At 46.4% G+C, this 25,194-nt stretch overlaps 1 protein-coding gene across 1 annotated transcript in view; it reads left to right on the top strand.

Annotated features, from left to right (window-relative positions):
* DYRK4 (dual specificity tyrosine phosphorylation regulated kinase 4) overlaps positions 1-22,165 on the top strand; it is an 83,455-nt gene extending 61,290 nt beyond the window's left edge. Inside the window, 5 exon segments of the mRNA XM_030214822.1 lie at positions 5,020-5,192; positions 7,636-7,696; positions 16,334-16,463; positions 19,368-19,540; positions 20,692-22,165. Of these exon segments, the coding sequence (XP_030070682.1) occupies positions 5,020-5,192; positions 7,636-7,696; positions 16,334-16,463; positions 19,368-19,540; positions 20,692-20,960 (806 nt within the window). The 3' untranslated portion in view covers positions 20,961-22,165.
* Positions 22,166-25,194: the final 3,029 nt, after the last annotated feature.

A 25,194-nucleotide genomic window follows, 5' to 3' on the forward strand; every position in this document is an offset into this window, starting at 1 on the left:
TTAAGCAAAGACAAGTATAGCAAGTATAGGACAGTTGAGCCATTGTGACATCACTGATGAGGTTGACTCTTAGACATTGGTAGAATGAGGCATTATGACATCACAATCTCAGCTCTGGATACCAGAGACTGAAACTCTTCACACTAAGGGGGGAAGTGGGCCAAGTATAGGACAGTTGAGCCATTGTGACATCACTGATGAGGTTGACTCTTAGACATTGGTGGAATGAGGCATTATGACATCAAAATCTCAGCTCTGGATACCAGAGACTGAAACTCTTCACACTAAGGGGGGGCCAAGTATAGGACAGTCGAGCCATTGTGACATCACTGATGAGGTTGGCTCTTAGGCATTGGTGGAATGAGGCATTATGACATCACAAGCTCAGCTCTGGTTACCAAAGACTGAACCTCTTCACACTAAGGGGGGAAAGTGAGCCAAGTACTACTACTACTTAACATTTCTAGAGCGCTACTAGGGTTACGCAGCGCTGTACAATTTAACAAAGAGAGACAGTCCCTGCTCAAAGAGCTTACAATCTAATAGATAAGAGTGAGACAAATATAGGACAATCAAGCCATTGTGACATCACTGATGAGGTTGGCTCTTAGGCATTGGTGGAATGAGGCATTATGACATCACAGTATCAGCTCTGGTTACCAAAGACTGAACCTCTTCACACTAAGGGGGGAAAGTGAGCCAAGTACTACTACTTAACATTTCTAGAGTGCTACTAGGGTTACGCAGCACTGTACAATTTAACAAAGAGAGACAGTCCCTGCTCAAAGAGCTTACAATCTAATAGACAAGTGAACGGTCGGTCCGATAGGGGCAGTCAAATTGGGGCAGTCTGGATTCACTGAACGGTAAGGGTTAGGTGCCGAACGCAGCATTGAAGAGGTGGGCTTTAAGCAAAGACAAGTATAGCAAGTATAGGACAATCAAGCCATTGTGACATCACTGATGAGGTTGGCTCTTAGACATTGGTGGAATGAGGCATTATGACATCACAGTATCAGCTCTGGTTACCAAAGACTGAACCTCTTCACACTAAGGGGGGAAAGTGAGCCAAGTACTACTACTACTTAACATTTCTAGAGCGCTACTAGGGTTACGCAGCGCTGTACAATTTAACAAAGAGAGACAGTCCCTGCTCAAAGAGCTTGCAATCTAATAGACAAGTGAACGGTCGGTCCGATAGGAGCAGTCAAATTGGGGCAGTCTGGATTCACTGAACGGTAAGGGTTAGGCGCCGAACGCAGACACTCAAAACCTGCCCCTGGAACCCCTACAGCATTATGGCCCAAAAGCCAATTGATAGAAGTGAGTTTTTAATTTGCTTTTAAAACTGGGTAAAGATTGTCCAGATCGAATATCCGAGGGGAGACAGAAAGAAAAAGGCAGACGGCCAAGTCGATTCCAAGTAGGTGTATCTTATATTTGATTTCTTCTTACTGTTCACCGCCTTAAGTGAATTCTTTCAAAAAGGGGCTGAATAAATCCTAATAAATGTCTAGTCAGCTAGCTGGCTGCCAATAATTCAACAGCACTCGGGGCCCCTTTTACCAAGCTGCGGCAAAAGAGAGCCGGCGCTGGCCTCGGCGCATGTTTTACACGCGCACCGAGGCCCCCTTTTACTGCAGCTGGTAAAAGGGAAGTCTGGCTTTCCTACAGGAGATGGCCGCGCGGCCATTTCAGGGGCAAGCCCTTACCGCCGCCCATTGAGGTGACGATAAGGGCTCCCGTGTTAACCCAGCGGTAACCGGGCAGCGTGCGCCACTGCCCGATTACTGCCGGGTACACTCTGCGCTACAAAAATAAATACATTTTTGTAGCGCCGGAAATGACTGTGCGCTGGGGGTGGGAAGCACCACCGGGCTGCTGCGGTAGCCCGGCAGTACTTCCTGTATAGAGAGCAGTAAGCCTGCGTTGGGCTTTCCGCTGCTTAATAAAAGGAGCCCTTAACAACATCACTACTAACCAGGGGGACTTCGGCGGGAGGGGGGTCCAGAGCCCGAGGTGATGGGGCACATTTTAGCCCCCCCCCCCCCGGCACCGCTGACCCCACCCCCCGCCGTTGCCGACAACTCCCGTCGCCGCCGCCGCCACCACCACCTTTGACCCCCCTCCCGCCGACAACCCCCCCCCCACCATTGCCAACACCCTCCCCCCCCCGCCATTGCCGCTGCTGCCACTACCGCCACCACCACCACCACCACCAACTTTGACCCCCCCCACCCCTGCCAACAACCCTCTCAACCCCCCCTTCTGCCGCCAACCCTCCCCCGCTGTCGCCTACCTTTGCTGGCGGGGGACCCCAACCCCCGCCAGCCGAGGTCCTCTTCTTCCTTTGTTCTGTTTCTGAGTGTGAGACTCATAGAAACAGAACGAAGCCTTGCGCCGGAAGAAGAGGACCTCGCTGGCTGATCTGCAAGGCTTCATTCTATTTCTGTGAGTCTGACGTCCTGCACGTTGTACGTGCAGGACATCAGACTCAGAAACAGAACGAAGGAAGAAGAGGACCTCGGCTGGCAGGGGTTGGGGTCCCCCGCCAGCAAAGGTAGCAGACGAAGACAGCGGGTTGGCAGTGGGAGAGGGGGTCGAAAGGGTCGTCGGCAGGGGGTCTAGGGCCAAATCTACGGGGGCCCAGGCCCCCGTAGCCCCACGTAGCTACGACCCTGCTACTAACCAGCCATTCCATGACCAGCCAGATTAGAGGCAGGTTGAGGGCGGAGTTGCAGTGAAGCACTAACGTAGCCGGTTAGCAGAGATATTCAGGGGCCTTTTACATCAAAGGTCAACTTGGGTACATATGTGTGTTGTTATGAAATAGCGGAGTAGAAGAAAAGTTGGGATGTTTGACCACGGAAACCAAAGACTGGAGTGATGGATTCTTCAAGAAACAAACATTTATTAAATTAAAAGACTCGACACAAGCGCTGTGTTTCGGCCGCTAGGCCTGCATCAGGAGTCTACAAAAAAAGGCCACATATATATATATATATATATATATATATATTTACGGTTTGAAAAACAATGACAACAATATGTATAAAATGACAAAGAGGATAAAAAAGAACAAGGATATTAAGACATTAAAAAAATGTATTTAAACATAACCTAAAATAAAGACAAATATTTTAAAAGATACATATAAGATATGTATAAAAACTATCCACCTTATAATTGAAAGAGAAAAGCGCCTAGATTTCGACCCAAATCGGGAGATAGACGTTTATCTCACAAAAACGAATAAATCGGTATAATGGAAAGCCGATTTTGGACGTTTTCAACTGCACTCCATCGAGGAAGCGTACAAAGTTGACGGGGGCGTGTCGGAGGCATGGCGAAGGTGGAACTGGGGCGTGGTTATCGGCCGAGGAGAGATGGGCGCCTTTCGCCGATAATGGAAAAAAAGTATGCGTTTATAGCTAGAATTTAGGAAACTTTTCCTGGACCCTGTTTTTTCACGAATAAGGCCCCAAAAAGTGCCCTAAATGACCAGATTACCCCCAGAGGGAATCGGGGATGACCTCCCCTGACTCCCCCAGTGGTCACTAACCCCCCTCCTACCACAAAAAATGATGTTTCACAACTTTTTATTTTCACCCTCAAATGTCATACCCACCTCCCTGGCAGCAGTATGCAGGTCCCTGGAGCAGTTGTTAGGGGGTGCAGTGGACTTCAAGCAGGTGGACCCAGGCCCATCTCCCCCCTACCTGTTACAAATGTGCTGCTTAATGCTTAGTCGTCCAATCCCCCCAAACCCACTGTACCCACATGTAGGTGCCCCCCTTCACCCCTTAGGGCTATAGTAATGGTGTAGACTTGTGGGCAGTGGGTTTTGAGGGGGATTTGGGGGGCTCAACACACAAGGGAAGGGTGCTATGCACCTGGGAGCTCTTTTACCTTTTTTTTTTGGTTTTGTAAAAGTGCCCCCTAGGGTGCCCGGTTGGTGTCCTGGCATGTGAGGGGGACCAGTGCACTATGAATCCTGGCCCCTCCCACGAACAAATGCCTTGGATTTATTCGTTTTTGAGCTGGGCGCTTTCATTTTCCATTATCACTGAAAAACAAAAACGCCCAGCTCACAAATTGTCGAATAAAACATGGACGTCTATTTTTTTTCGAAAATACGGTTCGGTCCGCCCCTTCTCGGACCCGTTCTAGGAGATAAACGCCCATGGAGATAGACGTTTTCGTTCAATTATGCCCCTCCACATGTATTGGGAATGGGAAAAATATATACATAAATATCTCTCATAACAATATTTGTGTGCATGAATAAAAGATGTATATATTTCCAAAAGTATAATTAGAATATATAAGATACAATTATATTAAAGAATGAAGATAAAAAAGAATAAAAGTTATATAATAATAATAATAAGAAGAAGTATAGTAAGATTGTGTGCTTAATGCAAATCATCTGGTCCAAACAAAACGAATGATAAAAAACCATAATGATAAAATTGTGCCTTGTATATAACATAAAGTAAAGGCAAGTATTTTAAAAGATACATATGAAATATGTATAGAAAAGCATATGTGTATAGGGACTGACCACGAATATATCCATAAATATCTCTCATGACAATATTTGTGTACATGAATAAAAGGTTATGAAATAGCAACACAAACGCTTACGTCAGACATTTTAGGCAAACATTTATTTTTCCCCGAAGCTGTCACAGAGCCCTGTGTCCCTCCCCAGTTACACTTTCAGTGTACATCAGCTATTGGAGGATTAAGGGAGCGACTTCTCCTAATCTCTCCAGTCTGTTTTCACATTCCCCACATCTCTCCATCCGTCACTGGGGTAGAAGAGATTCAGCTCAATCTGACCAAGCACATGTGTTGTCTTTCTGCCCCCCCTGAAACAACTGCTGCAGCCCTGTTGTGAATTTTTCAGATCTGATAACACATTCCGGAGGCTGAAGTATTTCGTGCTGAGTCACTTGAGATGCATGGGACGTTTCCTTAAATATTAACATGTTTGATTGCATTTTTGTCATGTAGTGTACACGTATGTTCAAAGCCGCTTCTATCGGTCTCCAGAAGTGATTCTAGGCTACCCCTATGGCCTGGCTATCGATATGTGGAGCCTGGGCTGCATCATGGCAGAGCTGTACACTGGCTTCCCCCTGTTCCCTGGAGAAAATGAAGTGGAGCAACTCGCCTGTATCATGGAGGTATTGCAGTGATGCTTGTGGACAATTTTTACACATAGCTATACCTCACAGGACCACAGGTGGTATGGAGGTTTTGTAAATCCAGGGCTGGCTCACCCTGTCCTGGAAGCACGCGTTGCTAGTCACGTTTTCAGGATCAGCGCAATGAATATGCATGAGAGAGATTTGCATTTAATGGGTCTCGTGCATTGTACCAATTCTGAAAACCCTATGGGCTAGGTGTGCTTCCAGGAGAGGGTTGAGAATCAGTGCTTAGGGATGACTAACCTCAGCCCTTGCCAGGTTGGGTTTTCAGGATTTCCCCCAATGAATATGGATGAGATCTATTTGCATACAGTAGCGGCAGTGCATGCAGATAGATCTCATGCATATTCATTGGGGAGATCCTGAAAACCTGACTGGATTGTGGCCTTCGAGGACCGAGGTTGGACAACCCTTCTGTATGATAATAGAACTTGGTTATGCAGAGATTCCAAGTAACTCAGATCCATGCTGGAGAGTTTTGGGACAGTCCTGGATTTCTGACCTTCCCTATCCTTATGCATTATGGCATTTGAATAGCACTGATTTCAATGGGCAGGATCAGGGCTGCTGAGAGACTGGGCCGGGCCCGAGGCAAGGCCGCCCCCGGGGCCCCGCCCCTGCCGCCCTCGCCACCCTTCCCCCCAAGGTCACCGCCACTGCTCCACCTCCATCTCCCCGAGGTCGCCACCGCTCCCCCACCGGACATCGCTGCAGCCACTGCTCCCCCTGCACCCCCCCCCCAAGGTTGCCGCCGCCGCTCCCCCCTCTGTCCGCCACCGGGCCGGGCCCCCTGCATTGAAATTGCAGTCTCCGTGAAAGCAGCGCTGCAGGCAGCAGAACGCCTCCCTTCGGCCCTCCTTTCCTCCTTGTGTCCCACCCTCATGGAAGTTACGTCAGACAAGGGCGGGACACAAGGAGGAAAGGAGGGCCGAAGGGAGGCGTTCTGCTGCCTGCAGCGCTGCTTTCAAGGAGGTGAGACTGCGATTTCAATGCAGGGGGCAGACGGTCGATGACAGAGGGCGGGTGGGACTGTGCCGCCGGGCCCTCTTTAGAGGCTCGGGCCCGGGGAATTTTGTCCCCCCTGCACCCCCCTCTCAGCGGCTATGGGGCAGGATCAGGTACTTCAAATCCCACATTGCTTTGGGATGTAAGTTCAAAACCAGGACTCACCAAAAAAAGTCTGTAGCCTGGAACTGGGTAATTTAGCACAGGGCCACTGAGAGACACAGCCAAGCCTGGGGCAGGGCTGGACAGCTGTGCGCCCCCCCCCCCCCCCTGGGCCGTTGCTGTCCCACACTTGGGCTGCCACCACCGCACCTTTCCGTCTGCTCCCTTGCTCTGTCCTCCCCTGTGCTGCTCCTCTCCGTGCTGGGAGTCAGGATCCGGATGGTTGCATTAATGCGATATCACAATGCAATCATCCTGGTCCTGGGTGGAACACGGGAGCAGGAGAGGACAGACCCGGAAGCAAGCAGGAAGAAGCCCTCCCCCCTCTCGGTGGCCCTGACTTAAGCATCTCTGGATTATGCGAAATAAAGGCCTGTTCTTCAGAATTCAGCATTTGTTACAGTGGTTTAATTCTGTTGGTGCTATGAGAAACAGATATGGGCTTCCAGTCTGGGATTTCTATTGGTCAGTGGCGTAGCTACTGGTGGGCCTGGGTGGGCTGTGGCCCACCCAATTTGTACTCTGGCCCACCCAATATTGTGGCTCTCTTGCTGTGGTTGGTGGGAATCCCCAAACCCCACCAGCTAAAGATTTCCTCCTCCTCAGGCAGCCAATGCCTTTCAAAACGGGAGCTGGCACCACACACCGGCCCCTCTTTGCACATGCTCAGTTTTCACCAGGCGGAAGCACTGAGCAAGTACGGACTACTGTCAGTGGCGTCAGCTCAAGTCAAGTGCTGCCATCTGCTGTTTGGAAGAGCACCGGCTACCCGAGGAGCAGGAAATGATCAGCTGGTGCAGTTTTCGGATCCCCACCAGCTCAGGTGTTTAATATTTTGCGTTTGAGGGTAGGGAGAGAGGCAGAATGTGGCGAGCACAGTGGGGGTGGGGGGGCAGGATGGGCTGAATTCTGTGCCCATCCATTTGGGGCTCAGGCCCACCCCAAAATCGGCTGTCTGGCTACGCCCCTGCCATTGGTATGTGCTGGCCAGCATGGTTTGGGAGGATCCCTAAGGGTTCACCTGTAACCAGTGCTTCGTATTTGGATCCGTTTCCAGGGAGAAACTTTGTTATCCCACTTAAGAGTAGCTTCCTGTGTTACTTTGTAATGCTGTGTGTAACTCTCACTGGCAATTAATGATACAGTAGTTATAAAGTCACTACAGCAGGGTAGGAATCTATAGCTTGGTCCATGAGAGACAAAGAGAAAAAGTATTCCATGGGATTAACTCATTTTACTGGTCTTTTTTAAGGTGTTGGGTCTTCCACCTGCAAGCTTTATTCAGGCAGCCTCCAGGAAAAGAACGTTTTTTGGTAAGCATAGCTTCTGCGGCCCCCCCTTGTGCCTTATTTCTGCAATGAGGGGGGTGTAGGAAGGGCACCTAATGGCATAGGAAGGCCCTGTTCGACAAGGACACTGTAGCCATTAACAGAAATCCCAAACTTCGACACTCTCCTAATTCTCCTACAGCATTTTTAGCCTAAACTAAAGATGACAGAATTTATTTATTGCATTTGTACCCCACATTTCCCCACCTATTTGCAGGCTCAATGTGGCTTACATAGCCCAGTCAGTTAATAGCAGATACAAGGTTGTATATTGATCGTATGAGTTGTAAGTGGAGGGTCGCAAGGGGTTGAAGATTGCACGTTGTCCATTCCGATTATAGTCATGTTGTGTTGCTTGGGTGAAGAGGTTTACGTGGGGCCGTTGGGGTAGGCCGTTTTGAAGAGGTTGGTTTTTTAGTGATTTCCTGAAGTGCAGACGGTCATGTATTGTTTTCAGAGCTTTTGGGAGGCCATTCCATAGTTTTGCGCTGATGTAGGAGAAGCCGGATGCGTAAGTTGTTTTCAGTCCTTTACAGTTTGGGTAGTGTAGGTTTAGGTAGGATCTTGACGATCTGACTATGTTTCTTATCGGCAGGTCTATAAGGTCTATCGTGTATCCTAGGACTACGCCGTATATGATTTTGTGGACTAAGGTGCAGATTTTGAAGGTGATCCGTTCTTTGATTGGGAGCCAGTGTAACTTTTCTCGGAGGGGTTTGGCACTTTCGAAGCGCATTCTAGTACATAAGTACATATAAGTACATAAGCAATGCCACACTGGGAAAAGACCAAGAGTCCATCGAGCCCAGCATCCTGTCCACGACAGCGGCCAATCCAGGCCAAGGGCACCTGGCAAGCTTCCCAAACGTACAAACATTCCACACATGTTATTCCTGGAATCTTGGATCTTTCCAAGTCCGTTTAGTAGCGGTTTATGGACTTGTCCTTCAGGAAACCGTCCAACCCCTTTTTAAACTCTGCTAAGCTAACCGCCTTCCCACTTCTGTTGAATATTAGCCTGGCTGCTGTATTTTGGGCGGTCTGGAGTTTTTTTTAATGAGTTGTTCTTCAATTTTTAGTGAGTTGTTTTAATGAATGGTGTTCTTTAGTTGTGAAATAGCTGTTGTTTTTGCACAGGCAGTGGGATGAGAGTTGTAAATACTTCAGAGTTACTTTCCTGTCTTTTAGGCTAGTCCAGGGAAGCTTTTGGAGTACATCATTTGTGGTATGTCATTCTGTTTTTTTTTTTTTGGGGGGGGGGGGGGGGAGATGCCATTTCAGTTACATAAGGTACCCAGCTACCCCCATCGGTCATGATTTTGTGTCAAAAACTCTGTCCATGTTATCTAGAGGTTTTCAATAATGAAAATAAGTGTCTCCTCACGGGCTATGGTAATGAGAGCTATGCACCTCCTCAGCTACATTTCTTGTGCCAGCATACTTGGGAAAATACCAGAAGCCTTTTTAGCAAGGCTTCTAAGGAGCATTGTAGATTAATAAATATTCAGTGTTCTGCATTGGTTTTATTTTTGCATGCCTGTTTCTTTTACTGTGGATTTTTAATATTTCATATATCGCTATTGCGGTATGTTAGGTATTGTATAAAATTGATGGAATATGAATTTAAAAAAAAATAAAATTAATAATTTGGGTAACTGCCATATTCCGTGTGCCCTTAATAGAAGACTTGGGGATTTTGGATGCTGTCAGAGCTTGTGAGGAGAAGATTTATCCGCCTGGAAGTGGTGACTTTAAGCAGTCTCAGTGTCCAGTGCTGGTACTGCTGGTGACCACCAGGGGACGTTCAGTCTTCCCCGCAATGTCCTTGTTTCACTCATCACCCACGCTCTGTAAAGCATGAGAGGAGGAATTTTTGTATCTTATTCCCTACCTTCTGGGTTTTAAGTTGTACTGCATTGGCCCGCATTCAAGACTGTAACATGATGTGAAGCGTACGTGCAGGACGTCAGACTCACAGAAGCAGAAGCCTGCGCGGCCACATTGGTGATCTGCAAGGGCCGACTTCTAGTGGAATAGCAACATTCCATGTAGAATCTCAAATAGTAGCAACAGTGGAGGAGTGGCCTAGTGGTTAGGGTGGTGGACTTTGGTCCTGAGGAACTGGGTTTGATTCCCACTGCAGGCACAGGCAGCTCCTTGTGACTCTGGGCAAGTCACTTAACCCTCCATTGCCCCATGTAAGCCGCATTGAGCCTGCCATTAGTGGGGAAAGCACGGGTACAAATGTAACAAAAATAAAATTGGAGGGACTCTGCTGGCCTGGTGGTTAATATATGTAACTCTTGTAAGATGAAATAGATGAATTTGTGTACTTTGATTTGAGGGGATCTTGTGTTCTGTGAGACATCAAAGATCTTTCTTGCCCAATGTGGATTTGGTGTGTGTTGAGTTTAGTTGAATTGGCAGACAGTTGCATCACTGGATGACCAGTGATCCTGCTTCCTGAGCTGCCCAAAATAGTGTGGCAGCGGGGGATTCTTTTGCCAATGCACGTGGTTAAAAACAAGACCCAAGGTTTACGGAGCCCTTTGGAAGATGTAATTAGTATTTTAAATAGGTGTCGTGTTCAGAGTCTCTTTTTCTATTCCTGGCCATAGCTGTGGGCCAGGAATAGAAAGACCGCATTGCGATAAGGAGCTGATCCACGATGTGTAACTTTAAAGACAAGTGACCCTTTGCACAGATTAACATTTTTTTTTTTTGCTGCAGAAAGAGTTGTCTTGAGTTGTTCTAAAGAATTACAGGCTACAGATCCCAGAGAGATATTGGAACTTTAAAGCAATAAAGGGGAGGTTTTTCAGCCAACGATTGAGTTTGATTCCCACTTCAGGCACAGGCAGCTCCTTGTGACTCTGGGCAAGTCACTTAACCCTCCATTGCCCCATGTAAGCCGCATTGAGCCTGCCATGAGTGGGAAAGCGCAGGGTACAAATGTAACAAAAATAAAATAGATACTATTGGAGATTCTAGATGGCATGTTGCTACTATTGGAGATTCTACATGGAATGTTGCTATTCTACATGGAATGTTGCTATTCCACTAGCAACATTCCATGTAGAAGGCTGCGCAGGCTTCTGTTTCTGTGAGTACGTGCAGGACGTCAGACTCACAGAAGCAGAAGCCTGCGCGGCCACATTGGTGATCTGCAAGGGCCGACTTCTACATGGAATGTTGTGCTAGTGAATCTCAAATAGTAGCAACAGTGGAGGAGTGGCCTAGTGGTTAGGGTGGTGGACTTTGGTCCTCAGGAACTGAGTTTGATTCCCACTTCAGGAACAGGCAGCTCCTTGTGACTCTGGGCAAGTCACTTAACCCTCCATTGCCCCATGTAAGCCGCATTGAGCCTGCCATGAGTGGGAAAGCGCGGGGTACAAATGTAACAAAAATAAAATAGATACTATTGGAGATTCTACATGGAATGTTGCTACTATTGGAGATTCCACATGGAATGTTGCTACTCTTGGAGATTCTACATGGAATGTTGCTACTATTGGAGATTCTACATGGAATGTTGCTATTCCACTAGCAACATTCCATGTAGAAGCCTGCGCGGCCACATTGGTGATCTGCAAGGGCCGACTTCTACATGGAATGTTGCTAGTGGAATAGCAACATTCCATGTAGAATCTCAAATAGTAGCAACAGTGGAGGAGTGGTCTAGTGGTTAGTCTGGTGGACTCTGGTCCTGAGGAACTGAGTTCGATTCCCACTTCAGGCACAGGCAGCTCCTTGTGACTCTGGGCAAGTCACTTAACCCTCCATTGCCCCATGTAAGCCGCATTGAGCCTGCCATGAGTGGGAAAGTGCGGGGTACAAATGTAACAAAAAAAATGGGAGTGGATATGCTGTAAATACAGCAATTCCTACAGCTTTAGCTACCCGAGTTTTCCGAGGCATTTTCTATCTTGATAAAGAAGAAATAAAGAAAAAAAATAAAAGTAAAAAAGACAACATTGTTACATGGTATGAATGATATTATGAATGAATCTGGGATATTTCAGGTTATATGTTGCTACATTGGGATACCATGACAAAACTGTTTGGCTCCCTACATTTACTCCCACAATGGTACCTGGAAAGGCTTATTTAATAAGAGAGAGAGGATATAGCTTGGATTAATTTCTGCATCTGTATAATCCCTTCTTAAAACCTCTTTCTTACTTACCCTGTTTCCCCGAAAATAAGACACTGTCTTATATTAATTTTTGCTCCCAAAGATGCGCTAGGTCTTATTTTCAGGGGATGTCTTATTTTTTCATGAAGAAGAATTCACATTTATTGTTGAACAAAAAAAAAATGAACATTTATTGTATACTATACAGTAGTTGTCATCACAAACCAGCATAACCAGACAAACTGTGAATCCTATCAAGAATTTCTTATTACTACCATTATTTGCGGAGCTACTGTTAGAAATATGCAATCTGTCCCTAAAATCGAGTGTAGTACCGGAAGACTGGAGGGTAGCCAATGTTACTCCGATTTTTAAGAAGGGTTCCAGAGGAGATCCGGGAAATTATAGACCGGTGAGTCTGACGTCGGTGCCGGGCAAGATGGTGGAGGCTATTATTAAGAATAAAATTGCAGAGCATATACAAAAACATGGACTGATGAGACAAAGTCAGCACGGATTTAGTGAAGGGAAGTCTTGCCTCACCAATCTAATGCATTTTTTTGAGGGGGTAAGCAAACATGTGGACAATGGGGAGCCGGTTGATATTGTATATCTGGATTTTCAGAAGGCGTTTGACAAAGTGCCGCACGAAAGACTCCTGAAGAAATTGCAGAGTCATGGAATCGGAGGTAGGGTATTATTATGGATTAAGAACTGGTTGAAAGATAGGAAGCAGAGAGTAGGATTGCGTGGCCAGTATTCTCAGTGGAGGAGGGTAGTTAGTGGGGTCCCGCAGGGGTCTGTGCTGGGTCCGTTGCTTTTTAATGTATTTATAAATGACCTAGAGATGGGAATAACTAGTGAGGTAATTAAATTCGCCAATGACACAAAATTATTCAGGGTCGTCAAGTCGCAGGAGGAATGTGAACCATTACAGGAGGACCTTGCGAGACTGGGAGAATGGGCGTGCAAGTGGCAGATGAAGTTCAATGTTGACAAGTGCAAAGTGATGCATGTGGGTAAGAGGAACCCGAATTATAGCTACGTCTTGCAAGGTTCCGCGTTAGGAGTTACGGATCAAGAAAGGGATCTGGGTGTCGTCGTCGATGATACGCTGAAACCTTCTGCTCAGTGTGCTGCTGCGGCTAGGAAAGCGAATAGAATGTTGGGTGTTATTAGGAAGGGTATGGAGTCCAGGTGTGCGGATGTTATAATGCCGTTGTATCGCTCCATGGTGCGACCGCACCTGGAGTATTGTGTTCAGTACTGGTCTCCGTATCTCAAAAAAGATATAGTAGAATTGGAAAAGGTACAGCGAAGGGCGACGAAATGATAGTGGGGATGGGACGACTTTCCTATGAAGAGAGGCTGAGAAGGCTAGGGCTTTTCAGCTTGGAGAAGAGACGGCTGAGGGGAGATATGTTAGAAGTGTATAAAATAATGAGTGGAAGGGATCGGGTGGATGTGAAGCGACTGTTCACGCTATCCAAAAATACTAGGACTAGAGGGCATGAGTTGAAGCTACAGTGTGGTAAATTTAAAACGAATCGGAGAAAATTTTTCTTCACCCAACGTGTAATTAGACTCTGGAATTCGTTGCCGGAGAACGTGGTACGGGCGGTTAGCTTGACGGAGTTTAAAAAGGGGTTAGATAGATTCCTAAAGGACAAGTCCATAGACCGCTATTAAATGGACTTGGAAAAATTCCGCATTTTTAGGTATAACTTGTCTGGAATGTTTTTACGTTTGGGGAGCGTGCCAGGTGCCCTTGACCTGGATTGGCCACTGTCGGTGACAGGATGCTGGGCTAGATGGACCTTTGGTCTTTCCCAGTATGGCACTACTTATGTACTTATGTATTTCCATGTACAACAATCTATGGTACATTTACCGATCCTGATATTTATGAACACAAAGCAAGATTTATTCAATGACAATCCAAACCCTGAATTTCTTGTGACTCCATTTCTTTCAGAATCATTGGCCCAAATCTCTCATGTCTAGCAATAGTACTGTCCTTAAATGAGTACTTCTTGTCAAGGTAGCCTGCTCGTAGTGCATTTGCAATGCAACTGTCAGTGATTTTCTCCCATGAATTCTTCACCCAAGTCACAACCTCTTGCAGTTTAGGCCTCACAAAGTTTCCACGCTGATTTCTCTCCATTCTGTTTTCAATGTAGTCATTAATTTCCATGCGCAAATTGTCCTTGAATGGCTTGTTTATTGCAATATCAAGAGTCTGGAGATAGGCCGTCATTCCTGTGGGAATCATTATTTGATCTATTTTTCTTTCGTGAAGAAATTTCTTCGTGTCTTTCGCGCAGTGTGTGCTGGCTGCCAGGGCCGGTCTTAGGCAGAGGCGACCGAGGCGGCCGCATAGGGCCCCGCGCCTAAGGGGGCCCCGCGCGGCCCGCCTCAAGTCTGCCTCGCCTCTCCTACCACCGCCAATGCTCGCCTGCCCTCCATGTCCAACGACGCGACTCTCCAGTCCTCGTTCCCCTGCTCCCCCTCCCTCCAGCCGTCTGAGCCCCTCCCCCGTCTGAGCCCCCCTTGCCCGACCCGCCAAACGACCCTCGTCTACCACCCGACCCGCCGGCACCTCACCTGACCCAGCATTTAAAAAAAAAACTCCAAGCGGCAGTGCCTCCTCGCGTCTGTGAAAGAATGATTGGGGGTGCTGAACACAAACCAATATTCTCCCTCTTCCTGCCACTACAAAAAAAGAAATCTTAGTTTGCATTCAAGGATCTCCTGTCCCTCTCCCCCTCCATGTATTATCTCCCCTCTCTCTCTCTCTTGGGCTGGCCATGCAACATCTCCTCTCTGTTTTTACCCCCATCCAACATCATCCATCTGTCTTTCCCAGGATATCTTTTCTATCTCTCTCCGCCCCAATCCAACATCAGCACTTGACCCCACCCGATAGCAGACCAAAGGAGGGAAAAGTAAAAGTTACCTTCTTGACTTCTTCAGCTTTTTAACGCTGGGTTGCAACCTTTCCTTGGCTTGTTGTACCTCTCTCTGGGCTGGCTCGCTCTCTGAAACGTCTCTGCCCTTTTTCAGTTCTGTTCTATTCTGATCGGGGGCAGGGCCGCCCACCGGTAAGCACACCGACCGTCTGTGACCACCACCTTCGCCTTCGGCGCTCTCCCTCTGCAGATTCCCGCCTATGCGGGACAGGAAAAAGAAACTGTAGCTTGCCCTGCACAGCTTCCGGGTCTGGAACAATGAAGTGTGCAGGGCGGTCCAGGGAGCATGCAGGGACTGCAGCGGGAGCCAGCCTGGGAGGGTCAGGAGTCGGACAGACATGCACGCACGGCCCACTGCTACGGTAAGTTCGGGCTCCTGAAAGCTCCTCTGTGCTCTGCCTCGGCTCTGACTGTGCCTGTGCAGTATGATGATCACCATCCCGCCTATGCGGGAGCGGAACGAGCAGCCAGAGCCAGAGGGAAAGCTTCACGGAAACGAAGACCGAGTCAATCCGGATTCCGGAACGTTGAAGGAGGAGGCTGAGCGGATGGACAGCACAGCGGTGCAGCAAGGCAAGGACGGACTCGGGTCAGAACAATGCAGGGAGCAGGAGCGGGAGTTGAGTGCGGGCTCAGCCAGGGGGCAGAAGATACAATTTGGAGGAGAAAGGTGGGGAAGGTCACAGTTTATACGGGGCTCTGGTGTTCTGTTCGGCGGGCATGCTAGGTCTTACTTTTGGGGGAGGCCTTATATTTCGCAATTCAGCAAAACCTCTACTAGGCCTTACTTTCGGAGGATGTCTTATTTTCGGGGAAACACGGTAGTAACTTGTAAAAAAAGGCCCGTTTCTGTCACAAATGAAATGGGCACTAGCAAGGTTTTCCTTGGAGTGTGTATGTTTGAGAGAGTGTATGTGAGAGTGACTGTGTGTGAGAGAGAGAGTGTATGTGAGAGTGACTGTGTGTGAGAGAGAGAGTGAATGTGTGTGTGCTCCTCGGAAGGAACAAAAAACGTCTGTGTGCTTGGTTTTGAGTGTATGGGAATGACGGCTGTGTTGGGGAGTGGAAACAGAGATTAACCAATGGACTTCCTTGCTCGTGTGTAGTAATCGTCGTGCACCATGGCCGGAGTCGGAGAGGAGAGGGAGGGCGGTGGAACGGTGAGCGAGCGGCTGCGGGAGGGTGGGTGAGGGGGACTGTGGGCGGGGGGACGGGGTCCAGCGCTGATGTTGGTTGGTTTGAGTGTATGGGAATGACGGCTGCATTGGGGAGTGGAAACAGAGATTACCCAATGACAATCCGATTTGTTGAGTGTCATTGCTCCGCCCTCAACGTCATCACGTTGTGACGCAGGGGCGGGGCAGACACTCATGGGATCTTGCAACTACAAATTTAGAACGTTGGAGGTGCCTTTTACATAGAGGTATGAAGCTTGCCTTCCCTCCCTACCCCATCCCCCGTTTTACAATTTCAGTTGTTGCTAGAAGCTAACTTACACTGTTCTGTGATATTTTAAAGATTCTAAAGGTTATCCCAGGAACATTACGAACAGCAGGGGGAAGAAGAGAAGGCCGAACACGAAGGACTTAGCTCTAGTGCTGAAAACCAGCGACACAGCTTTCCTGGACTTCTTGAAAGGATGCTTAATGTAAGTGGCTGATCCCTGCCTTTCAACCGTAAAAAAAGGTCCAAAATTTCCACAAAAGTTCAACACAAAAGAGAAACAGGTGGAAACACAACTTCAATCCAGGACAAGAGGTGAGGTGCTCCAAAACAAACTTTATTGAGGGTCCTCAATAAAGTTTGTTTTGGAGCACCTCACCTCTTGTCCTGGATTGATCTCTTGAAGTTGTGTTTCCACCTGTTTCTCTTTTGTGGTGATCCCTGCCTTTGCAATTTTCAAACTCTGGTGCTATTCTGTGTCCTTTAGAACTGGCTTAGTGCACACTTAAGACGGTTGGCGGGGTGGGGGCGTGCGGAAGACAATTACAGCAAACAGTTCTCTTTTTTAGCATATCCAAAAATGGTATTTATTTACTAATATTTATATACACTAATCTGTAATTGTCAGTGGTTCACAATTAACATAAGAAATACTCTGAAAAATGCTAAACTAAATTATATAACACAACATAGAGCAGCATTTTAGAAAGGATGAAAATAAGTAGAGATAAAATGATACCTTTTTGTTGGACTAACTTAATAATGTGTAATGTTTAAAACAGCATTTGATACGCAGCCTTTCCATTAGAATAATAAAAGCAGAGTACAGTAGGTCACTAGCGAAAAAAACCCCAGAAAAGAACTGGAAATATTATCGATAGAACAGAGAGAAAAGAAAAAGAGAATCTCTCTATATAAAAGGCAACACCAACGTTCTATGAAGCCTCCAGCCGGAAGTGTGAAGGGGGAGAGATATCCGGTTTCCCCATGAGTGTCTGCCCCGCCCTCTCTGTAACACAAACAGTCAGTGAAGGAAAACACAGCAAAGCAGTGAAGGACTCAGAGGGGGGAGGGGGAGAGAGGGCAGAGGGCAGGGACACACACACTCCCACATGCACACAGAAGAAAACCTTGGTAGCCCCCGTTTCATTTGCATCAGAAACGGGGCTTTTTTACTAGTAAATAAATAAATAGATAAAAGCAGGAGACTAGCTTTCAAAGGGATAGAAACGAGCAGCATGTGACAGATATCAGAATATGTAAGTTAAACATAAAAGCATTCCAATACTATTCTCGGGGCAGGAGGAAAGGTGGCGTGGGTTGGCAGTTTGCTTTTCACTGATTTTTGCTTCAGGTTAGGTGGCTGTCAGAAGGCCAGAATTGGTGGAGCTGGGAAAAACAGGGAGAGATGGATAGGTGATCAGAAGGTGACAAAGCAGTGTAATTTTATGGTTTATAATGTGATAGGAGACTCAGGGGCCTTTTTACTGCCGTGGCCTGGCAGTTGGCAGCACTTTACATGTGCGTGTGAAAACGGAGCATGCACAGAGGGGCCTAAAGTGGCTGTATTGGTCCTAAATGCCACTGGTTGAAGACCACTTCCACTGGCAGGGCTTTGGAGACCTCCGTCAGCCTAGCAGCAGACATTAACACAATTTGGGGGAGCCTGAACTCAAAGTCTACACCACTTGTTTGGTTTTCTTTGTACTGCAGTGGGTTTTCCCTGGGTATTTTAAGGGAAGAGGCAATCTTCTTGCAGATTATTTTGGGGGTTCTAGTCTTTTTGTTTGAAGGATTCAGTCAGGATTTTGTCCTAACTCCCAAACTTAATTCCACACCACTAGTATCACCCAAACTCCAATCCTTTCCCCACATCTATTACTAATGTCTTACTCTATGTAATTATTAGTCATCTCTGAGATACTCTGTACCATACTTTGTAAGCCGCACTGAACCTGCTATCGAGCGAGGTATAAATGCCACAAATAAATAAATCTCTGTCGTGACAGTCTGAGCATGTACGATGGTATCAAGTGGCTTGACAGTATATAATGGAATTTTTTGTATGTGAAAGGTGGAAGCTGGAATTGTGGAGGTAGCTGCACCTGTCGGTTTCCTATATATAGACGTTTATTTAGATTTTGCTCACACCTTTTTCAGTAGTAGCTCAAGGTGAGTTACATTCAGGTACTCTGGATATTTCTCTGTCCCAGGAGGGCTCACAATCTAAGTTTGTACCTGAGGCAATGGAGGGTTAAGTGACTTGCCCAAGATCACAAGGAGCAGCAGTGGGATTTGAACCGGCCACTTCTGGATTGCAAGACTGGTGCTCTAACCACTAGACCGTTCCTCCACTCCACTGTTTGTATATAGCTATTGTTAATAGACATTGTGGTATCTAGAACGTTGATCTTTTCCTGAGGAATAAACAATTTTGAATTTGACTGAGGGATGGTATGCATTGAAAGAACTATAAAATTGTTTGAGAGTTTCTTCTCCCTCTGTCCAAATCATAAAAATGTCATCAATATATCTGTAATATTTAAGTGGTTTAGTCTAATTATGTATTAAAAAATGCGTGTTCCAGTTCTGCGATGGAAAAAGTTCACATATTGTGTTGCCATCCTGGCGCCCATAGCAATGATCTTGGTTTGCAGAGAGATATTATCCTTAATTCTATATTGCTATCCATGTACTCCAAGCAACTCCAATGTATCACTTACTCCAGAATGGCGAGTGCCATAACGGAACTTTGTAAGCTAATTCGATATTGTCATCCATGTATTTCATGTATCACCAATTGTTTCTTTCACTCTGGAATGGCGAATGCCATAACGGAATATTGTAAGCCACATTGAGCCTGCAAATAGGTGGGAAAATGTGGGATACAAATAACAACAAATAAAATTATTGAAACAGAAATAGTTGTGAGTTAGAATGAATTTGATTCATTTTGTAATGGCTTCCAGTGTGATTGTTCAAGCTGCCTTCCACTTTTGATGCATTGAGTTTTATTCCCCAACACTACTTCAGTGTTTTTTCTTTCCCATGTCACCATGGCATGAACGCACAACTGGATTCTTCCCCCGGCTACTTGTCCTGGGAGCAGATGGGACCCTGTGGGCCGCATGACTCCCGATGAGGCGATGCAACATGGCTGGATCCAGGACGCCAGGACACAGAAACTAAGGCAGAGGGCAAATCCTACGAGGAGACAAAGTGAAGTATCAGTCATCACCGTAGACAAAAGCAAAGACATTACACATAATATAATTAGAACAGGTAAGGATAAACGCAATAAATGTAACGTGTTGTAGATTCAGAAAGAACTTTTACCTTCTTTGCTTTGGGGAGGCTGTCAGAATAGGGTTTAATTTGGGAGTTTTCAAAACAGTCCCTGGGACACACCTAGCCAGTCCGGTTTTCAGAATAGTCCCAATTAATATGCATGAGATAGATTTTGCATGTACTCTTTTCATTATAGGCAAATCTATCTCATGCATATTCATTGTCTTTTGACTAATGATAACAGTTCTAAGAATTTAACAACTGCTTTCTAAATATAAGCAAAACATGGGCGGGGCAAGTGTCCTCTTTTTTTTAAGGACAAAAAATGTTAATCCTATGCTCAGGTATTTAATATTTTGGACTTGCAGGTGGAGCAGTGAGCGAAGCAAAGCAGAGCAGATGGGGGCTAGGGACAGGGGGGGGCATGAATTCCATGCCCACCCACCTTGGACTCAGGCCCACCCAAAATTGTCTGTCTGGCTACGCCCCTGCTCTGGTGGGATACCTGCTTCCCTGCTGTGACTCCTCTAACCATGAGCTTGAGCCGCACGGGCATTGGTAATTTGGGTTGATCTGCAGTTTCAATTCTCACGAGACTTTGATACCACAAGACATACCTGAGCATCCAGTGCTGTGCAGCTCAAACTCGTGATTAGAGATGTCACAGCACGGAGCTATGAAACTTTGTTAGTCTAAGTGCTTTGAAAAGGAGCCTCATTGTCTCCTTCAAGTACAATGATGCAGGCAAGTAAAGAGGCTTGATGTACAAGGCATAACACCGTTTATTGCACCCATAACCCTGACCTCCTTCTCCCCCCCCCCCCCCCCCCCCCCCACCCACCCCCCATTGCACTGAGGATATCTCCCATAGAATCCTGACTGTCTACAGGATATTGCTGATCCCTCCTAGCTAGTTGGCCAATAGCCTTGCTAGGAAACTTGCTGCTTCCCGTAAATCTATCTAGATACCATTACAAGTAAGGTTGGTAGCACAGACATAAAATCACAGAGAACCAACAGGAAGTACAATAATAAGGGAGAATGAACAGAGCCCGGAAGGACAGGGAGCAGCAGTGCGCAGTTAGGTCTCTGGTACCCTTACTGGCTATACCTTTCCTGTTTCTTTTTTTTTTTTTTTTTTACAGATGATACGTTCCAAAGTAGTGTTGAAAAGGCAAGGACAGAAACAGCTGAGAAAGGCGTCTCAAACCTTGACAATGAACGACTAAGGGTGGTAGCTGCCGCCGTGGTGGAAGAGGAGGCAGACAACGCATTACAGTCTGTGGATAGTCAGAATATGGAGAGAGTCGCGCTCGAGAACCATAGGGACATAGTGATGAGGACAGGAACGCCAGAGGAGAACGAACAGGCCACCTTTCAGAACAACGCCACGTTTCTGCCGCCCATCGTGTGACATGGCACCTAAGCGGCTGGTTCTTCCAGTTCACCTTGCTGTTGTGTTCCATTGGCGACTTTTTATACCATATTGGAGGATGTCGTTTTTATTGAAATCTGATTCATAAAATGACAATAAATATGCACGGCTCCGTGGCTGTTATCCTTTCAGCCTGCAGGAGGATGCATACCAAACCAACACGTGTTAGATCTTGTTATCACAGTTGTTACTGCTGTCCTCTCCTCGGGACAGTGCCAGCCTGGCCAGTGATGTCTAATGGGTGGTAGCTGATTAGTGGGGCTGTTCTGATGCCATCAGAATGAATTTGTGTGTGAGCAAGTTTGTATTGGGTCCCATTCCTTGAATGTGTTGGCACTCGAGAGCTCCACCCCTTGAGCTGAAAGGACAGTCCGTGCATCTCTGAAAATAGTCTGGGCTTCAGTTTCTAAAGGGAACAGAGGCTCAGCCTGTTAGCGGAGCTGTGCATTTCTCTTGGTGATCTGAATACACACTGTGATAAGTGCACAAATAACTACAGGCAGATTTCTATTTATCATTTTAATTACTGACTAAGATTTATTTGCTGTCATTTTGAAGAATTTCACCCCAAAGTGGTGATAGGCACACGATAATTAAATTATTCCTTCCGCAATAAATAAGCGTGAAAATGCAATTTTCCCAGTTTCTTAGATATGTTTTGCTCCATTTTGCACCCATTACTCCCGAGGTTTACCGATACCTGTTGCTCATGAAGGCCACAGAAATCTCTTATTTGAGCACTCCCTGCAGCCTGAAAGCCAGAAGAGGGTGAATTGGTAGATGGGGGAAGGAGGTGCTGCTTGAGTTGGGAGATGTTAAGTTCTCCTGTGATCTTGCAACTCTGTATAACACTTCACTGCATGGAAATCAGCTTCTGGCCTAAGCATTAGATTGGGGTAAAGCAAGAAGACCATGCTAAGCAGATGGGCCAATGGGCGGAATGACTGCTACATAAAAAGTGACAAAAAAAATATCTCACAATTTTTCCCCTTCAGAGAGTGTCCCCTATGTATAAAGAAAGTCTGAAGATTTCAATTAACAGCTTTCTAGTGCTTAGTGCAAGGACCTGATGCTCTCCAGTCAGGATTAAATAGTTGTCTAGTGTGGTTCTTCCTCCGTTTATTCAAGATGTCTAGGCGGTGTGTTTGATTCCACCATCTCTAATAAGACGTTTTCAGGTCACAATCCTCAGGCACCACCTTTGGTATTTTCATACACTGGTGTTCCTACTCCCCCCCCCCCCCCCCCCCCCCCCCGGCCAATCCAAACAGAAAGGTAGCGGCAAATTCCTGGCAGTGATGGGTTGTGCAGAATACAGAAGGGTGGGATGGAGTAGCCGCAGGTTTCAAAAAGGGGAAAATAATGTCCTTAGCGCATAAACAAGAATCAAGGTGCTTACGCAGCTGAACAATTTAAATTAGACTGGCCTGTTTTTAACTTGTGTTTACTAACCATTTATCAGAAAAGCTGCAGCGTGTGTGGCTTTCCTGGTGAAATGGGTCCCATCTTGTGGACCCTGTATATGTAGCTAGCAGCTGCTGTATTTCCTTGGAAATGTAATTTAAAGGGCCAGTAAATAAAGCTTTTAATAGCCCAACCCTACTTTAGTTTTTCAGTAGGCCTGTGACGACACAAGAGAAGCCTGGATTCTACTCACAGAAGAAAAAAAACAAAGCAAGTCCCATGGCCCTGGCTTTCATTCTCAACCTACCATGAATGAAACAAGGAAACTGGGCCAGTCTAACCAGTAGGCAAACCAGGCAAGTGACCTATAGTATCCTGCAGCCAAAACAATAGGTCCTGACAATCCCCCACAAACTCAAATAATCAAGTGTGCATTTTTATGGAATCATTCTGGGAGGACTGGTTTTGGAGTGAACATGATTTTTAAATTTACTTATCAAAATCTCAGGATGGGGGGGAGGGCACTAGGTACATAAAAGCCAATTGAGGCTGGTATAAGGCTGAAGGTTGACACAGGGCATCTAATACCCTCTCACTGGCTCTGCAGGGAAAATATCCAGGCTACTAATTTGGTGTATTTGTACCTTCCTGTAAACAATGTTTCTAAATTAAATGGAACAATAAATAGAAATCTTGCAATGGCCTTGAGTGGCTTGTTTTTTTGTTTTGTTTTTTTGTTGAATACCCAGGATAAAAGAGACTGAACGGCAGGGCTTTTCAACGCTGTTCTGCTAAATTCATAGGCAGTTGGTACTTCAGGATATTAACAATGAATATTTATTTATTTCTAGCATTTGTATCCCACATTTTCCCACCAATTTGCAGGCTCAATGTGGCTTACATTTGCCGTAATGGCTGTTGCCATTTCCGGGTAACAGAATTACTAATGGTATTGTGTTAAGGTGCATACATACATGGTAATATACACGGAACGCAACATACATGGAACAGATCATAATATATGTATATAACACATGCATACATACATGGCAAAGAAGAATAAATTATGGTAGAGAAAGAAGGTTCCTGAATGGTATATTGGATTGTAACATATGTTGGGTCTTCGACTATAGATATCATAGTCAATATAGGGATTGAATTATTGATGGTTGTTCATTAGTAGCGAAGAGGATAATCAGTCAAGTGTTAAGATTTCGTTATTATCTGAATCGTGTAGAGTCTTATTATATAGTAAACATAGTAGATGACGGCAGAAAAAGACCTGCACGGTCCATCCAGTCTGCCCAAGACGATAAATTCATATGTGCTACTTTTTTTATTTGTACTGTCCTCTTCAGTGCACAGACCGTATAAGTCTGGCCAGCCCTATCCCCGCCTCCCAACCACCAACCCTGCCTCCCAACCACCAGCTCTGGCACAGACCGTATAAGTCTGCCCAGCACTATCCCTGCCACCTACCACCGGCTCTGGCACAGACCGTATAAGTCTGCCCAGCACTATCCCCGCCTCCCAACCACCAACCTCGCCTCCCAACCACCAGCTCTGGCACAGACCGTATAAGTCTGCCCAGCACCATCCCCGCCTCCCGCCACCGGGTCTGCCATCAAGATTTCCCTACGATGGGCAGAGTACAACCAGGACTGGATTGACCCTGTAATATACCTTCATGTATTTAAAAAGTTCAGTCTGGAGTTGAGACATACATGATAGAGGTCTGTAAAAATCATGAGTGAGTGGAACAGATAAATAAGTACCAGGATACTAGGGTTACATAGCGCTGTACAATTTAACATGGAAGGACAGTCCCTGCTCGAAGAGCTTACAATCTATATATATATTGGGGCTGGTGGTTGGGAGGCGGGGATAGTGCTGGACAGACTTATACGGTCTGTGCCCTGAAGAGGACAGGTACAAATCAAAGTAGGGTATACACAAAAAGTAGCACATATGAGTTTGTCTTGTTGGGCAGACTGGATGGACCATGCAGGTCTTTTTCTGCCGTCATTTACTATGCTACTATGTTCCGGGGCAGAGGAAGCATGGAACGAACGACAGACAGGCGCGCACGGCACCCCCCCAGCGGTGTGCACCCGGAGCGGACCACCCCCCCCCCCCCTTGGTACGCCACTGCCCCCCCCCCCCCCCCCCCCCCCCAGTGATCTATGCATTACTGTTTTTTTTAATAAATAGGAATGAGGTTTGCAGAATGAGACAAAAAACTAACGACTGTCAAGATTACATAGGTTTATTTATTTTATTGCACTTGTTGTATCCCACATTTTCCCACCTATTTGCACGCTGAATGTGGCTTTCAAAGACCTCTTATGGCATCACCATTTCAGGGTACAAAAAAATACAATTGGTGTTACAGAGATATTAAGGATAGTAAGAATAACAAGTCGATCTAATCAAGCAATTATAAAAAAAGAGACAGTCATAATAAGGGAGGTGATGTGTTGTAGTTAATTAAGGGTTCTCGTTGTGCTGCATTTCTAGTTTGAGCCTTTTGCTTAGAAATAAAAGGCATGCACACACTGTTCAGTTTAGTCACACAGCAGCAGCCCTTATAGAGCCGGCAAACAAACCCCCTCCTCCTGCGCCTGCGCAATAGCACAACACTCTTTCGGGTCCGATTCGTCAAGCCTCTTTAATCCAACCTCCTTGTCGCGGTCCACCTGCTGCGCTTGCGCGTTGGCCGCAGTCCCGCCCCCCCTCCTCCTCCGTGGGCCGCGCGAGGAGGCCGAACTGCGGCTGCGTGCGCATCAACACGGCCCCTCTGCCTGCCGCT

This window comes from Microcaecilia unicolor, chromosome 9, assembly GCF_901765095.1.
Source record: "Microcaecilia unicolor chromosome 9, aMicUni1.1, whole genome shotgun sequence".
NCBI classification, from domain to species: Eukaryota; Metazoa; Chordata; class Amphibia; order Gymnophiona; family Siphonopidae; genus Microcaecilia; species Microcaecilia unicolor.